Source organism: Conger conger, chromosome 10 (assembly GCF_963514075.1).
Source record: "Conger conger chromosome 10, fConCon1.1, whole genome shotgun sequence".
Lineage (NCBI taxonomy): Eukaryota > Metazoa > Chordata > Actinopteri > Anguilliformes > Congridae > Conger > Conger conger.
In genome coordinates this window covers 26345723-26364259 of record NC_083769.1, presented here as the reverse complement: position 1 = coordinate 26364259, position 18537 = coordinate 26345723, and the positions used below count along the sequence as shown (strand labels likewise).

Genomic DNA, 18537 nt, shown 5'->3' with positions numbered 1-18537 from the left:
CACTATAATCTCACTTTACACCCCAGCTAGACCTCTCTGGTCTCCCAGCTCTGGTCTCCTTGTGGTCCCCTCATTACCAGTACCAGATGGTCAGGCTGCGCATTCATGCCTGTTCTCTGTTCTGGTTTCTCAGTAGTGGAATGACCTGCCTGCCACTGCCAGGATGGCAGAATCCCTCCTCACACCCTTCCATATCCTTCTTCCATATACTACAAAAACTGCACTTACTATGACTATTGTTTGTTTATAACTGCTCGCTACATGCAAGTGTTTTACAATTTATGGATTTCATGCTTTTCACTTGTTGAGGAGTTATGCACAGTTGCTTTGTATGTGTCTGCTAAATGAAAAATAAATTAAATAATGTAAAAAAATCTCTGTTGGTTGAATGAACGCTAAACATTTTAGGCTAATCTGTATGCTTAAGCTCTCACTGTTCAAAGACATACAGTTAAACGGCAAAATAGTAGGCTACTGGGACAGTGACATTCCCCTAGTGTTGTACTGTATGAAAAGTGCAGACTGTAAGCTTTAATGTGAAGGTATTTACATCAATATCAGCTGATCCCTGTAGGAATTACAGCGCTAGATGTTAATTGTTTTCCACATGGATATTCATTTGTTTATTAATTATCTTCCGATAAATATTGTCAGACTCGTTTTAATTACTCTATTCGCGGGGTTTCATTTAAACGGGGGACAAACGTTTCCAAGAAAAAAACGGAAACTATCCATTTGTAATATCAGGACCAATCTGTCATTAGTCTACATCCATTCACCTGAGTGTCACTTGTTGGCAGGCGATGGGTTAGGCTCGCTTGAACCTCGCCCATTTGTATCCTTCTGTATTCTATGTATGGCAGCCACCCCCTCCTCCGATGGCTTGTTGACGTCAGGAAAGTGTTGGTGGCAAGTGGTCCAGTGGTCTGTGAACGAGCTGCAAAATAGCGGAGACGGTGAAAAGGGGAATTATCTCTCAACTCAGCAACCACAGGTATGATTTTCTTAACTGCGTTTGTACACGTAGACATGGTTTGATATAAAATAAAACAATTAGAAAAGATACACACAATTTGACCGGGGTCGTTGCAGCCGAAATGACAAACTGGGGGCATTGGATTATTGGCTAACCCATAAGGAAACATAATGCACGCTATCTCCGCTCGGTGAAGCTACTGGTTTAGTTATGTTTTACATTTGATAAAAACAGCCATGTCTATGGGAATTTTGTCTTGGATTACAACACTTAGCGTACGCAAATTAAGACACAGGCAGCTGAGCTCTAGTTACCCTTCAGCAGGCTAGTTTAGCATACATTGTCAAAAATGTTATCAACCATAGCTAAACAACATGCTTCAGTAATTGACGCGCATTAATGCATGTAGCTTAACCTTTTATGTTGCCTCATCTGAAAGTAGCCTGATTTAATTTTGGCATAGATATAGGCGTCTACATCGGTATTCGGCGGAAGTGTTGATTTTACTACAATCATGTCGGGATGTCATGCATTCTTTGGAGTTTTGTTATATCAAATTAATTTAAGAGGATAGCCGAACCTATTAGCAAAAGTTGTGTTTAAATTCGGATTAATGTATGGTGGCTCGGAGGCGTTTTAGTTGAAGTGATGGAGTAGCCTATGGAATTTAGACAGCACACGGGGTTAGTGAATTCCCAGTGATTTTATGAGAGATGTTTGCAATCAATGGCCTTTTCTCTATTCCGAATATAAATTATTTGATTTATTATTATTGGTTGAACAGGAGAAGGAAAGCCCAGCAGTGATTTCAACACAGGCAGCCTAGATGGTGTTAATCACCAGTTTAGGGATTCAGTTGGCGGCGGCTAAATCACTGGCATTATAAAAGTAGGGATGCTCTGTAGCCTCCATATTGTCCATTTGCTAAATCATTGATAAAACACGATCTATTATTTTCTACATTCAGTAGGCTATTTGTAACTTCAGTCAAACCGCATTTGTGAATTCGGTATTTGCTTCCTCTTCAACTCGTCTGCCCCTTGCTTCTGTGAACAGGGGTGTTCAGGCTGAAGATTTAGACCACCTTCGCCCATCTGTGCCACTGCCAACTCAAAACAACTCACAGCATGACCGTAACCTCATCTGAAGGCTGAAGCGTTTGCTTAGCATCACGCACACCATTTGCTTCCTCTGCTGTGCGCGTGTTTTGTATCAGTCGTTTTATCTTTGCGAGTGCGCTCATTTCACTGTTCCAGAATTGAACAGTCAATAGAAATAAGCTGAAAAGGTAATTTTTTACAGCGATTTTAAAATCTACTTCAGGTCGACCATCCTTGAAGAGGAGTAGGTTGCAAAAACAAGTATTGTTTGTCTATGTGTATTAACTAAACACGAAGAGTCACCGCTTCACCTTTCACATGTACACGATCAAATAATTAATTAATTAATTAATTAATGACATGTATTATTTTTTGAAGCTTTGTAGCATCTGAACCTTTTTAAAACACTGATTATGCAATGGATACGTAGGCCTATCTACAAAACGAGAAAACACTGCAAAATGCCATTAACAGTGGGTTAAAAGGTTAGCGTTGTAAATGCCAGAATACGGTTATAGCCTCCGGAAACAATGTAACTAAATGTGCATGAGGAAATATTGGAAACGGCAAGTTATTTTTCGCTGCTTCCTTCTTGCCTGCAGATATTATTCTTAGGTTATAGTTGAGCCTTGGTAATGTACGGTCATTTCTCTGTAGTGTCAACTTTTTGTTCAGATGATTTCATTCAGAAGGCCATGCAATAACATTACTTTCTATATAAGGTGTATCTATATTCATTAATATTTTTACTTCAGCTGGTGACACTACTTTTATTTTATTTTGTACTTCTATCAGTAACTGAGTGTGGTTATTCCATGTTTTATTCTAGGAGCCTTCCAAGTGATATAACTTATTGCCAGCAACCAGAAGAAAAGTTCCCTGTCTGGTTTCCCTGACAGGGAACTTTAGCCTTAATATCACCTATATAGTACACATTATCCCCTTGGAGCTGGTTCTGTTCTGTGCTTGGTTCTGGATAATTCTTATCGGGGGGCAGAAATCTCACATTACATAAACACTAGTGGAGCACCTGGCAGCGGAGAAGAGCTCCTTTTTCTTTTGGCTTCCTATTTTGTATGTTTGTGCAAGAAAAAGGAAGCATTAGGGTCTAGTGCTATGCAGCTACTCAGACAGTAAAACGTCATGTTGGAGCCATTGTTGTCTCTGGGAGAGACAGATCTGTCCTCAGAGCTCTATCGTTTTAAACAGAATCAGTCTCATTAGACTGTTTCAGCCGCAGCTCAACCTGCCTGCTGCTGTATCCTCCCAAGAGATGGATGCACTTACTGTACTGCTAAAGGAAGAGACTAAAATAAACCATGTCCCCATAGCCTTTAATGCTGGGGTGCAGTTTGGTTCTGCAGTTGCCAAGATGCAATTCCTGTTTGGTTACCGTGGAAACTAGGACCATGCCAACTCCACACACGGAGAGAGATGGAGATGGAGACCCCATGAAGAGATACTGTTTGAGAAAGCATCTGTGATTGGCCACAGTGGATCACTGGACTACTGATACAAGCCTATCCGCAGTTAATTAGTAACAGTAACATTACTTGTGCATGGAATGTTTTAGCACAGATTATTTGGCATTGTCTGGGCATCTCTGTATAAAGTACAGTATGCCCCAGCAGGTTTCTGAGTTGCTGTCATTTGTCCATTGTCACTGTCATTAAAACTGATACACATGTAGCTCTCTAGGAAAGCATTCACATCTCACATAAGTAAATTGCACCTAGGGGAATAACAGTGAAAGCATAGTGTGGTGCCATCTTGTGCTTTTATTGGGCGTCAAAATGCACTGTTGTACAGTACAGTCTACTGCAGAGCATTTAGGAGGTGAACAGTCTGACAGCTCAACACTGTTTACAACACATTCCAACCGCTACTCTGGCTTGTCTACAATGTCACTCCCTTCTCTGTGAAGTGTCATATGCTGAAAGGGAGCAGGGAAGATGGATGAAGAAAGTGGGAAAAGACGATTACCTGGGTAGCACAAACATTTTCATTCTAAAAACCCAAGGCAAAACAAAGTATTAATCATCGTCTGAGTCAAGGTTGACTAATCCGGTCAATTTGTGCAGCAGTGTTATTGTGCACCTGAGCACAATCATTTTCTGTGTCTAAGGCCTCCTCTTTGACCTAGAACTGTGACCTGCTCTGTCTTTAAAATATACAAGCAGCTATCACTTGAGTTCACTGGAACAAAAATCCCAAAATGTGTTGGCATAATGTTTATTTATATTTGTTGTCAGACAAAGGACAACAGACTGAATAGTACCCTACATTTTGTTAATGAAATATGCATTATTTAAATGGTACAATTATTAACATGGCCCAGTTCTAGGCCAACAGTCAGAAGTTATTCCTCTTAGTTTCTGAAATTACAGTTGGCAGGCCATGCTAATGAAATTGAATATTTTCAGCCTTATCCTATGAATTCTGAATGCCAAAGCATGCAGTGACAATATGAGCTGATAGGAAGTTTAAAATGTTATTTTAAGACTGGCACAGTGTTTTACAAATGACCATTCAATTGCTACTCTGGAACTCAAGGACAGAGAAATCCAAACTATGATATCTCTGATGTGTAACTGAAGACTCTAATGTCTTCTACTAATGAAGCCGATTAAAAATGTTCTGGTGGAACTGATAGTTGACTTTGTGACCCAGACTCTAGGTCAGCCTGTATCATAGGTGTAGAGGAGACCGATGACATTGCAGTGGTTTGCAGCAGGCTGCAGTGTGTACCTCAAGTAGAGAGCAGTTAGTAGCTTGTCTAATGAACTGAAAGTATGTGATTATTGATGAACAGTCCAAACTCTGATGAATGGAGTTGCTGACAAAGAATTTAACAGGATGGACACACTTTTTCACCCTTCATTCAAACATGAACTGAACATGCTACAAACACGCCCAGACATTGATTGTCTGATTTCCTGATAAATTAGTTCATTTTAACAGAATAAATTATTGTCTCTTAATTTAATTGTGTATATAGAATGAAGCACCCTAAGTATTTTTATGAAAATCTCTTGGTAGAATTTATTTTTTTAAATCTAAAAAGTATTCAACAAAGAATTATGCCTTTTTGAAGGCAACATACTCAGCTGACATTATACATAATTATTTCTCAACACAGTATCTTTCTGAGGGTGAAAAGGGCAGAGGACAAAAACACAGTTATTTAATCTCCGCCACATTGTAACCCCCCCAAGCACAATGAAAAAATAACTAACCAGGTTTTGTGGGTTGCTCCAGCCCAGCATTCTGCCAGTTTGGGAGAATACAAACTGCTCTGCTGGTCTTCAGAAGTGCATGCTGTAAGCAGCTGAGCTGCGGGGCATGCTGAGAGCTGCACGCCATGCACAGCTGGTGCAGGAAAACTAACCAGACCGGAGTCAGTGCTGCACGGCAAGGCGTGTGTGTGATCTGTTAAACCCGCTTTCCAGGCTGAAAGTGGCTGATGGCCAGTTCGATTTTGCCCTGTGGGATTTCCTAGGTTTGATTTCAGCCTATGTTTTCTTCAGACGCGTGATCCCCCGTCCAGGTAATCCAACATTCAGCCAATCAATCAGTAAAATCAATCAAGCGATAATCGTTTGTCATTATCAGTATCGCAGTGATATTTTACCATGGAGAAAAACAACTGACCGTTAATACAACCTGACCTTTAATAAAATACATTTGACAGAAAATGTGATGCATAATGGCAAATCTTGACCATCAGTCGCTGTTACCATGAGCGATGATGCCTCATTATCCTAGTGCAAAGCTGTATTGTCTTGGGGATTTAACATTTAAAATAAGCCCGTTTCTGTCTTCTAAAATTAGACCGTTTCTCTGTGTTGGAAAATGAGACCATTTCTCTGTGTTCTAAAATGAGACCCTTTCTCTGCGTTGGCGCTTTGGATATGCGTGCATTCCTTTCAAATGAATCATTTTAAATCAGATTTTCTTTGGTGTTTATTGGTTTACTGTAACAGTGATGGCATTGATAGAGAATTGCTGTTGCTGAAGATAGACATTTCTTTTTCTGTAACTGATACAAATGGCATTTTGAGATAATTCAGAACTCAGAAAATGGGAGAGTGCTTTCTCTGCACTGCCTCTCGTTCAGTGTCCTGCCTCCTTTTCATCCGCTCAGATTTCCCACTGGGACGAGAGTACAGAAAGATGCCTTTGGATGAAGATGGAAATGGCTGGAAAAAGAAAACGTCAGATGTTAAAGAGAATTATGACTTCAAGGAAGTCCTGGGCACGTAAGTATCAAGCGATGATTTTAATACTGTAAAATCTGTTCACTTATTTTAGAATGGTTGATCATTTTTTTCTCGGAGCGCACTCTGGTTTATGAGACAGATTAATGAATCAATACAAAAAGCAGTCTCCAGTTAAAAAGCAAAATCCCCATATGTTCGCATAATGTGTCTAGCAGCATAGTTTGCTCTGGTGAGGTGCAGAAATTCTAACTTTCTATGAATATTTGATAATGTGTAAATGGGTTCTGCTTCTGTTTCTGTTGGCACAAAGCCAGTTTGTCAAAAAAAAGCAATTACCAAATGTATTGACCAATACTCTGCAGCAGTTATAAACAATACTGACCAATCCCCTCCAGCCGTTTTTAGGCCATAGTAATCTTTATTCCTGCCTACATCAGAATTGGTATAGTGACCAACCCTTGTTCTGCAGTTATAGTCTGACCGTTGTGATTCTGTGGCATATTGACTGGTCAGATTTCACAGCTCGGTTTGTGCTTCTCGGACAGTGTGAGCCTGTTTTCACAGAAGCAAAGTGAAATGTTTGCATACACTGTGGTTATTTTCCCACAGACACAAGCCTGTGTTAGCAGAAACTGTGGCTATTTTGGTGGCATACGATGCAGTGTGTTCCAAACCTGTCAAGGCAAAAATGGATGTCCTAACCCTGGGAACCTGGTCCACTTTCTCTCCTCTCTGCCTGCAGCTTGCACATAGCCATTATAACATGTCATTCTGCAATGATGAGTAAATATCACTCAAGTAATCTCTACATGCACGAATTACAAAATATATCACATTTATACATTTTATTCTTTTTTTTTCTATTTTATGAAACTCCATATTTGAAATGAATTAACATCCAATGCAATATGAGTCTTCAGGGTTTAATCAAAATGACAATATGTCAAAAAATCTCTAAATCTCTAATCTCTAAAAATCCTCTCTAAAATTGCCACGCTTCCTAAATAACATGTTGAGACCTAACAGTGGGAGTCTGTGTGTAAATTACAGCACAAGATGAAAGCATTCCCTAATCTCATAGGCTGCGTGTTCTGTGTGGTCTGTGCAAGTGACATTGGGCCAGGCGTAAAGAACACACACCCAGCATGTCCAGTGAGTAAAGGAGTGAATATGGACCCATCACTCACAGAGCAGATAAGCCTGACCTTGGATGTCTGGAGAGTGGGAGAAATGATCAGGAGATAGACCAACACATGTGTCCAGTGGAGACCTGGGTCAGATAGTTCATTGAAATACTTTCGCCTATTTATTATCCTTTGCACACCAGTAGAAAGTCTGCAGATTAATGACAATTTAAAAAGAAACATGAATTCACACAACATTCTCTGGGACCAACAGGATTACCAGCATCCAGAAATTTAAATAGATATGTATATATACTTCTGTGTTTGTCCCAGGTCTGGGCTGGCATCCCAGCTCTAAATATTCTGCTCTTGGTCCTAACAGCGTGAGTTTGTAAGAACTGCCTCTGTATTGATAAAGTCTCTCATGTATTGTAGTCTCTTAAGTATTGCGCACATTGCGGTGTGGGCAGAAGGGTCTGCCGGCCAGAGAGGAGGGAGGAGGGGTCGTTTTCCTGTTCTACAGGGGATGGGACACTATCCCCAGATAGCTCATAATGCTGCTATTCACGGCAGCCCGCTTTTGAAGCCAACAGACAAGCCGATAAACACAAGGTGCCCTTGCGCTTAAAACGGCACGGCGCGCAGAAAGGCAGGGATACCAGAGCACTCAGTGCGCAGTAGGCAGTGTGGTGGGATGTTCGCTGTACTGTCTGTGCGTGTGTGCAGGGGTGGACATGTGCTGGAGCATCCTGTGAGGGCCTGTACTTCAGGGTCTTGGAGGGATCAGTGCATTCCATGTTTTCCCTCCAGAGTAATCGATTCCAGTACACGTCCGGGCTGTGAATTACGGCCAGAGCTGCAGTAAAACAACAGACTGGCACATAGAATCCATTTATCCATGAAAGGTACCGGCAGGAACAAAAGAAAATGAAAGTGCCATTGATGTACGCTGAGGTGCTCCTTTCTGCCTGCAACAAGAATAAATGACACAGGGACTGCAGCCAAACCTACAACAGAACCAGGGGAAATAGAGAGTGGGGAAAGTCATGTATTCCCCTGTTGCATCCAAGTCTTGGATGCAACAGGGGAACATATGATGTTGTGCTGCTGTTTAATGCATAACATAAATGTAAATGATGCAGTCAGATATTTAATTTTCGATATTGACTACAAGCTTGTTTTGTTTTATTGGGATCATTATCTCAGAATGGAAGTAGAATCAGCCACTTCTGTTGCTATGGCAGCTGATACTGACTACAGTGAAACGAAGGGCAAATCCCTCCATGAAGAAAAAAACCTCACCCAAAACACCTACGCCACTTCGTTGGGTTGAATAAAATGCAGAACAATTATACTATTGGATGAGTGTATGTTTAAAAAAAAGTTTTGGCACTACTAAGAGCTTGACCAGGTTTATACTTGGTCCAATTTCCAGGGTTGTGCTTTGGCAACAAAACAATCGTCAGATACTGCTTCTGAGGAGTCCTGTGTACAGTTGGTCAGGCTCCCGTCGGAGCTGGACATTTAACCCAACTCATAACAGCCACACTTGGTAGGACCACTTAGATTGCAGTATACTGCTCTCATGAAGCCTAACTTCCGTTTCCCTTTCCATCTCCCCATATTGGCTGATGTCTGTACTGCCATGTTTTATGTCATCACATTATTGCAACCAATTTTCCCCATTCTGCATGTTCTCTCATATCTCGTATCGACCATCATTTTAGTTTATTGTCTGATACCAAAAAGTTTATGTTAAGCTATTTTTGGCCGATACAACCATGATATTATCGTAAATCCCTACATTTGAGAGAGAGGGAGAGAGAACAGTAGATGGATAAATTATGTTGCCATCCTAAGGGTTGACTGTGTTGAGAACTGACATCTGTTTTCCTTGATTATCTGCTGTTCTACTGAGAATGACTGATTGTATGTATGTTTTTTTTTTAAAGGTAAACTTCTTCAACATAGTAGAACCAAATAGTGCAAAGCTGACAGTTGCCTCATATTCCTTTGTGAATTATATTTATTGTTTAAAAGTACTGACATAATGTGTTTGTTCATTTCAAAAACCATGAGATATGAGTCTCCAAATAACTATCCATACAGCCTCACTCTTCTGTTTTAACCTGAAAATAACTGTTTGCCAATCTGTTTTCCAAGATGGTTCATCGCCTTGGGGCCCAAGCAGTCTGATTTCATGGTGCATTAATGAGTTCCTCCATGTCTTTTTGCGTTATTTATAAAATATTGAAATGCATGTCGGCATACTTTATACCTGCAGTGTTGCACAGTAACCATACAGACTAGGGATTATGGCCTACGTGTTGATAAAAAGCCTCTTAAGCTTTGGAAGAAGATTTCCAAACGGGTTAATCCTGGAATTCTTTGAGCATAGTTAATTGATTTATTTGGAAAGATTTTCTTCCACAAGCTAAGCTGTGCATTGATGCGTCAGGTTTAGGTGTCAGAGACAAAGGACAAGAGAGGGAGATTTGAAGTTTTAAAATAAATTATATTCATTGAACAACATATACTTTTCATTTAGGTCACAAGGGAGAAGGATTTTACGTATTTATTGGACTAAAAACTCAGCTATGAACTCATCTTGAACTCATCCCTGTTCCTGAATGTTCTGTGTGGGCAGTTTACCTCCGGAATGGTTTATAGTCGCTTTTCCTTTTGATGTAACCCCCCCTCCCCCCCAACCCGCTACTCCATCTGTCCCCATGTCCGCTGTACTGGGGTAAAGCAATTACATTGCGCATGTATTTAGATGGCTTAGCCACATCCATGCAATCTTCCTGAGTCAGGTTTCTACTGAAAGCAATAATTTGTTTATAAATCTATAAACTCATTTATTTAAGTGTTTGCTGGTCAAGCCCAAGAAAATATCAGATAATCAGATATTTCTGTAATCAGAAATAAATGATGTTGGCATGGATAAGGGCAGCTGCTAAACAAATTAATATTCAAAGTAATGTATTAAGGAATATAAAATTATTTTAACTACCTAGTCCTTCCTATTATCCTATTAAAACAGGATGTCCTGTGTTGGATATTTATTGGGTTTTAAGCTGTATGAAAGCATGCTGTTCTTCCAGAAGTCCAATATGAGATTATGTGCAGTACTGTTTGAATACTGCATGTAGTCCAGGTTTGTTTATGGAAAGGCTATTGGCTCACTGTGAAATTCAGCTGTGAGTTATAGCAGGATGTTGTCTTGACAACAGAAATGGTTTCTATGCAGACTATATAACAATCACTATGGTGACAAAGTTTATTTTTTGATTAGTGAGTATTAAAAATAATGGTGGTGAAGTCACTTATTATTTTCATTTTCCTAGAAAATTATTTGTATTTCCAACACCATTTGGGCTGTTGGAATTAAGTCCTCCTCAGCTGTCCTCTTGTTTTTTTCCCCCTGGAAGTAAGGCTATATCATGGCCACAGCTGTATACTCTTCACTATGGTGAACATTTAAAGCTGTGTTTCTGATCTGGACGAGCTCCGATGTCTGTTGTTTTCATTGTTACGCAGCGCTCATCTCTTGTTTCTTGGGTCTGAACTGATTACTGGTTTTAAGGTGAAAACAAAAAACCAGCAGATGCTGAAATTCAGATGCATCTATGGGGGCAACCACTGTCTTTTTAAAGATTATTATTCCCCGCTACATGGAAATGATATTTTCGTACATACAGTGCAGAATAAGTAACCGATCAGTTGTCAAGTAGGCAATTTATGCACCTGAAATATTTCAATAAGTTTGAGCTGACATCAATTACAGGACATCAATTAGTTTGTAACTGTTTATTTGTGAAATATTAATGCCGACTTCCTACATTGACTAATTTCAGTATAACTACACCTTACAGCCAGGCTAGTCAATTGGTACATAAGCCATTCACACAGGCCTGTGATTTACTTTAACTCATACCGCAGCATTCAAAAATGGTCCCAGTGCATTTGTTCCGCAGACACTGAGCAGGGTTGTTGGACGTGGTGTGCCCTGTTCTAGCGCCTGCGTTGAATCTGTCTTAGATTATTTTTATCTGACTACATTCACTGGAGTGTTACAGGGAAGTAACTTCATTATTTGAGGTTCTCTTATTCGTACAATAATATTTATGAATGCTATGCTCATTATCTACATCTGGCAATCACTCTTATGTAAATCGTGTTGTGTTTTGTATTATATTGTGCCAGATTTGTCTCCTTGGCATCAAATTTGTACAGAGTGATTGAGATATTGCTACAGTAAACATTATTGAACCACTGGATTACAGCAAGAAGCACCGGACAGTCTTTTGTTTGTATTTTAAGATAGCAGACACTGGGATATGTGAAGCTGACTATAAGTATCCTTACACTGATCTGTAGTCTGGAAATAACAGATGAATATACAGTATGCCATCAGAGCTGCAGAAAAGGTGAGATACCAGCCATTATTGTGCAAGGACTGCCGGCTTGTACATATGTGTACAAAACAGTTGGGACAATATTAAAACTTCTTCTGCAGGTGAAATGTTTAGTTTGTGGAACCTGGCCATTGCTCCCACTTAGACATAGCAATCCACCCCCCCACAAACCACAACCACAACCAAATAGACAAGTGATTCCCACATAGGGAGTCTGCCAAGGTTGTACGGTAATCAAAGTACTGCAGTCAAGAGTAAATGTTTGTGTTAGAGAGTGCTGTGTAAAGGGCAAGTTAATCACACTTCCCTAAAAGTCATTAACAATTTACAAGCTCGCAGTGCTCCACAACCACACACATTCTGTTTACGTTTTTTTGTCCTGTCTGGTAAAATAAAGCCATTAGAATAGAATAGAATAACTTTTTTTTTCCCATGGGGAAATTCAAGGAAAAAATACATGCTTAGAAAAGCCTGCAGTCCTGGGTCAGTCAGGTTTTTTAAGCCTCTCAAACACTGCAGAAGGAAATGAATGGTATTGATGGTAACCTTGTTGCTGCCGGGTTAACATACATTCCTGCGAGTATGTTCCGGACACATTTCCATGGTGACCATTATAACCCGAATACTTGGTTTATTTAATACTAATAATTTTATATTTAAGGATCAAAAACAAGATTGGCAGCATTAGCAGTCCATTTGCCTCTGTGCTATAATATAATCTATGTTAATGTAATTCATATATTAATATAGAGTAGATTAGTGCAGTGCAGCACAAGTGTAGTGATGGGGACACTATGCTATAGGAGATGCCGTTTTTTAGATGAGACATTAAACCAAGGTCCTGGCTCACTGTGGTCATTAGAGATCCCATGACACTCTTTGCAAAGAGTAGGGAGTTCCCTAGTCTCCTAGCTAAATTACCCAAACTACCTCTATCCCCTGCCACCTAATTGTCCCCTGATTTAATTGGCTAAGAAATCTCTCCCTGTCCACCTCAAGTGATGTGTGTTGAGCATTCTGGCACGAAATGGCTGCGGTGTATCCCCCCAGTGGGTGCTACACATGGTGGCTGAGGCAGATTTCCCCCTCATCCCTGTACAGCGGTTTGCATGTTAGCAAAGCGTTACATAAATGCAAAAAATAATAGATTAGAGGCTTAGATAAATTAACAAACATGTAACAAGAGACACCTGGCTCTTCATGTCACCCTCCCAGTGTCATGACATCATTGCAGTGCACGATAGTGGACAGCAGCTCCCAAAAGCCTTGTAACTTTTCTTAGTGTGCGTTTGTTTATTTCATCTGGCACTGAAAAAAGTGCTGACGCATTTTGGACTTTAGTGTTTCTCTGAGGTGTGCTCAGAAGACCAAATTTAAGATCTGTCAGCTGTTTTTAAGCACAAGGTGAAATGAAGATGCACCTGAAGACACCTGTGATGGTTGGTTTCTGGCTGCACTCTGGACAAAGAAGTGGATGTCCATCCCATTTAAGTGGTCGCAGCAAAATAGTGTTTTGAGCTTTTCTGTCCAAATGTTTTATGAAATGAAGGGTTTCATCTTGTGTTTTCTGTGATAACATCTGTGGTGATTACTTTATCCTGAATGTGTTAATATTGTGCATTTGTATTTTATACTTGGGATGAAATGGCAGAGATGTATGATGGTCCTGTGCCTGACTGTAATTAAAGCAGAAAAAGCATTAATAATTAAATAACACGCACGGCAGGGTGCACTGGGCTACAGATATCAAAGTCAGTCTTACTCTCATAGTACACTCATGCAAGGAGATGCCACCTTCACTGTCCCAGTCAGTCTGAACTAACAGCTAACAAAGAATGAAAGGAATCCTCTGACAATGTTTCTTATGACATTCATAAGAATTGGTCTCCCATTTGTTTTCTCCCTGAAGTAGCTAGGGGGAACATTGTCATGAAACAACAGATGTTGTATTCCTCTGGTCTTCTGTGAAGCGTTGGCATTAGGCCGTGTGTTTGCATTACGAAGGGACAGATGAGGAATGCAGAAGGCCTGTTCACATGCATGAATGGGGATGTACATGTAGGCCTACTTTTCATATTAAACAGAAGCATACTGCCTTCCAACTAGACGTACTTCAGAAAGTATTCAGACGCTTTCATCTCTCATTTTACTTTTGGTCCCCTAAAATGGGGGGACTATTCATTTAAATAAATGATTCCTACACAGATGAACTGATGGGGAAATTAGAATACCCTCAAATTAAAGGTGACAGCCTGCACTTTAGCCTCATGCTCATACTTGTTTCATTTCAAATCCAATGTCCTGGAGCTCAAAGCCAAAGGAACAGAAATTGTACCACTGTTCAAATACTTACGGACCGCACTGTAACTACGCTAAAGTTATATACTATATGTCTGTCTACCAGGCCATAATCTCATAATGTCAGTCTACAGTATTGCAGTTACCCTGTAATGTGTTGGCCTTTGTGCTACTGCTGCAGCAGCCTTCAGGCACCTTGAACAGCTCTTTAAATCTGCTTAGTGGTACTGTTGTTAAGAGTCAGGGTTTGTCCAGCAAAACCCAGGCAGCCTGCCCTTGATATACTGTTCTCTATTCAAATAAATCTTAGCACTGTAGGAGTCAGCAGTCGAAAGCTGCATAATGACAGTGAGCGAAGTTACGGCCAAGTGTTCTGGAGAGGTGCTGATGCCGCACATTTAAAAAGTTATATCTCTGACCTGAGGGACAGCTGGAGCATATTACTAGAGATGATGAAGATGACCGGTGAGTGGGTGAGTGGTACTGCATAGTCCAACCTTATTTTTTGTGAGTGTTGTGCTAAAATTATGTGTTAACGTTTTTCCAATTTTGTGAAAAACGAGACCGAGGTGAGGAGGGGGAGCACTTGACTTATCCAAAATCAATGAGGTGACAGATGGGGCTGCCCACAAGTGATGGTTAATGGTGGCACACTGACGCATGCTTCAGTGGTAGTGATTGATATCATGAGGCTCCCGCGAAGAAGTGAATGAAAACCCCATAATTTTTCTCATTCGCTGCCTCAGCAAACATCCATGAAGAGAAAGAGAGACTGGTTTTGGCAGCTTTAAATAAAATGTTGAATCATATTCACCCAGTGGAAGATGGAAACATGTTCAGCGCTCTGGGTTTTCAGAATTACTGAAAACCACAAATCGATTAAAATTGTTCTCTTTCTTTAAATGTCTCTGGAACTCCCAGTTCGGTGCAGCCGGTTCTCATAACTATCTGTTTCGGCCTAAAAAGCTGAAATTGTAAAGGGCATGCAATAATAGTTCCGAGAAAACTTAAACCCCTCTGGGATTGTATTTTGGCAGAGTGAATGGGTAGGAATTCTCTCCATACTTGCATTGTTGCTTTTTTTGTTCTCCTGCCCCATCCCCATTTCAGATGAATCTGGTGGAGCAGGGCTCCTCCTGCTGGCAGGGCTGATCTCTGCTCTAGCGGACCTGTGTGTTATTGTTTCTGGTGCCCAGTGGAAGAATGGCTCTTCAGCTCTCGGTTTGGAGTGTTTGTGAGATTTCAGCAGCAGAGTGAGCCGGATCATCGCTGTTTGAGAGAAGGTTCAACAGCCCTTCCACTCCTGAACACCGAGAGTGTGCAGCAATGGCTTCTCATGCCCAAAACTCTGTAAGCTGCCTCACCAGAGAGCCAATTCTGTGGTCCTCCCAACACCTGACATGTTGACTGGGCCATCAAAAAGAGGGTAGCGGTAATCATCAAACATTTCCTGTTTTGTTGTGTGGCAATGCTGCATTAGTCTCTGCCCTCAGTTAGAAAAATATGCTTGCATTTGATTGCATAATACATTGCGCACCCTGACCTTAATGATACACATGAATCCTACAGTTACAAAGCACTGTTGGTGGGTGTTGTTACATTAACTCTTTGAACCCGGATGCACTACAGCACTCCCATTAATCACCTTCGAATAACTCTTATTTCTGAACATAGTTTTCTTTTATTCTTATGCAGGATTGACCCCCTTCCTAATATCCTCTATTATTGCGTATTTGTCACATTGAATGGTTTCAGATCTTTAGACATAATATTTTATGAACCTGAGTGAACACAAAACACATTTAACTTATTTAATGAAAACAATATCAAACACTCATATAAAAAAAAAGTAATTGCTTTCTTAATAACTGGTTGCACCACCTTTAGCAGCAATGACTGCAATCAAGCACTTCCTATAATTTGATATTGCTCAGTATATCTGCAGTGGTCTGCGCAATAAGAAAAATATCACTGTGATCCAATTCAAAACCTGAACAAATCCTCTTCCTACAAGCCACAGCCTTTGTAAGAAATGGGGTTTGTATACACTAATTTAATCACATTCGCTCTCAGTCTTAGATACTCGTTGGACTGCGGCTGTCACATAACTGTGACAAATGCATTCCTCCGTTCCCGTACGTGTATTGATGTCCTTTAATTTTGGCCCCGGTGGGTGGCACTGACTTACTGTCCTGGCTGTAAATTTGCTGTCCGAGGTCCAGCAGTGATTTACTGTAGTGGCACCTCCAGATACCCCCCACTAATGGCTCTGTTCTATATCACGGTCTCATCAGCATCACGGTCTCATCCTCCATCCAGTCGCACCAAGCTTTTCACACAGGACTGTGATCCTCAGCTTCCAGTTTTAGAAATAATAATAATAATAACAACTAATAAGTGGAAAGTGTTTCATCATGTTTCATCAGTCTCTTACTCATTTGGGCTTTCTCTATGTTGCATGCACCACGTAAAGAAGCCAAATTCAAATGAGCAAAAATGGTGAATGGTTTAAAACTGAATTCAGACATTGTACATCTTATACTGTAAGTCCAGTTAGCCTGGTTTTGATCACTAGGGCTGAAGCTTTGGTGCATCGGTAATGGAAAAATGACTCGATGAGCATGTCAACATCAATCATGCCCAGGGATTAGATGCAGTCTCTATAGAATTTCTTGAATTGCATTGTTGTGTGGCTGGACTGGTCTAGTGTAGTTACTCCAGTGTTCCTTGAATATTGAGACTTGTTTTGTGAAAGATGGAATTATGAAGTGTAATGATGTGTGCATTAATTGAGACACAGGTACTTCTTGTGTTTTGGTAACGGAATAATCCCGAGGGAGACTGGATTAGTTTCTTTCTGTGTGTCTGCTTGTGTGTGTGTAAATTTTGGATTATGTGTGGGATGGCACCAAATATTACATTATTTTAATGCTTGAACACAAGATCACTGATTGATTTATTAGATGATTTCTTGAATGCTTATTAACAACATAAAGATAAAAGTTCACTTAGATTACTTCTCATCATTATTTGTGAAAGAGGACTCTGGGGAAGAAAGAAGGAGGAATTGATCATTAGAATATTTGCTCTTTGGAGAATATTCAAATGTTTATGTGACTATGTATGTCACACACAGATAAACATGCATATGTTTATATGTGTTTGATATTTCTATGCTATACATCTTCTGAAATTGAATAAATGTAAGTGCATTTTCCTTTAAGAAATATGTAAGTTCAGGTATCAGAAATCTAATTGTTTTGGGAAACCATACATTCCTTTTAGGTTGATCAGCAAATACACGACATGGAAGAATGACCAATGTTAGCTTTTGGGTTAGAGGCTGCAATGGTTAAAAGTGATGCCTTCACACATTTATGGGAGCTCTTTTGCACCGTGATAAATATGACTCCCCTCACTGGACCATGTAACACGCTGACCTACCACGGTTTGTTTGTGTCCGTGTCCTCAGTAGTTAATCACCGCCCTGCTACTGCTCACTGTCAGGATGCAGACCCAGGCCTAACTCTGGCCTGTCTCAGGGAAGGACTGCATCATGGGAAACCTGAGTCTCACAGTTACAAACATGTGTAGATGAAATGTTCTGTTTAGCGTGATATCAGAATACAAGTTTTAGCAATTTAGACCTTATAGATTAGCACTGTTAGTAACTTTAAAATTGTATAGCTGCCAAGCTTAGTTTGAGTTAATGACCAAATAAAAACAGAGGCCATTTGTATCTCATTAGAGCATACATTTTTTTCCCCAATGTTGGGTCTCTCAGAATGACATCACCTTTACAGTGACCCACTGTGTTTGGATTTGTGAACAGTTTTCTACTGAATTTTCTCTGGCCATCCTTTATATTAAACATCAGTTTAATATCCTGTTAAGATAACAGGGTATGAAAAGTCAACAGACACCAGTAAATGTCTGCTACTTGCAACTGTGAAGGTTGCTCTTGTTTGACTTTTTAAAATTCCATCATGGATACTCAAGCAACCTTTACTCTGCTGGCCTGTGGTTGATTCAGGTTTAGACAAAACAACACTGAGCTTGACTGTTGTGTTTAGTTTTTTGACTCCGAGGTGAAAGGGTGTTGTAAACACTTGTGGGGGAATGATAGTCACCAAAATGTGTTTGTGAAGAAAAAAAAACCTTTACGCATTCATTTGTAAGGATAAAAGTAAAAGTATGGAGCAATTGTTTGAATCCAAGCCTAAGTATCAGCAATGGTTAGACTGTCTGTTAGAGCCAGTGAGCCTACTCCCAACCCTGGATCAACCAGCAGAAGGTGCCCCTTGGTAAATGCGAACACAGGCTGCCCGCGCTATGGAAACATGGGGCCTTCCACCCGGGCTACCTCACCTCCTCAGCATTTCGACAGAGGTCACCTGGCCG

The 18537-nt window shown here is 40.4% G+C and overlaps 1 protein-coding gene across 1 annotated transcript in view; it reads left to right on the top strand.

Annotated features, from left to right (window-relative positions):
- The first annotated feature begins 891 nt into the window (after positions 1-891).
- Positions 892-18537, top strand: part of LOC133139037 (calcium/calmodulin-dependent protein kinase type 1-like) — a 47330-nt gene continuing 29684 nt past the window's right edge. Inside the window, exons 1-2 of the mRNA XM_061258286.1 lie at positions 892-994; positions 6221-6335. Of these exons, the coding sequence (XP_061114270.1) occupies positions 6250-6335 (86 nt within the window). The 5' untranslated portion in view covers positions 892-994; positions 6221-6249. The remainder of the gene's footprint in view (positions 995-6220; positions 6336-18537) is intronic.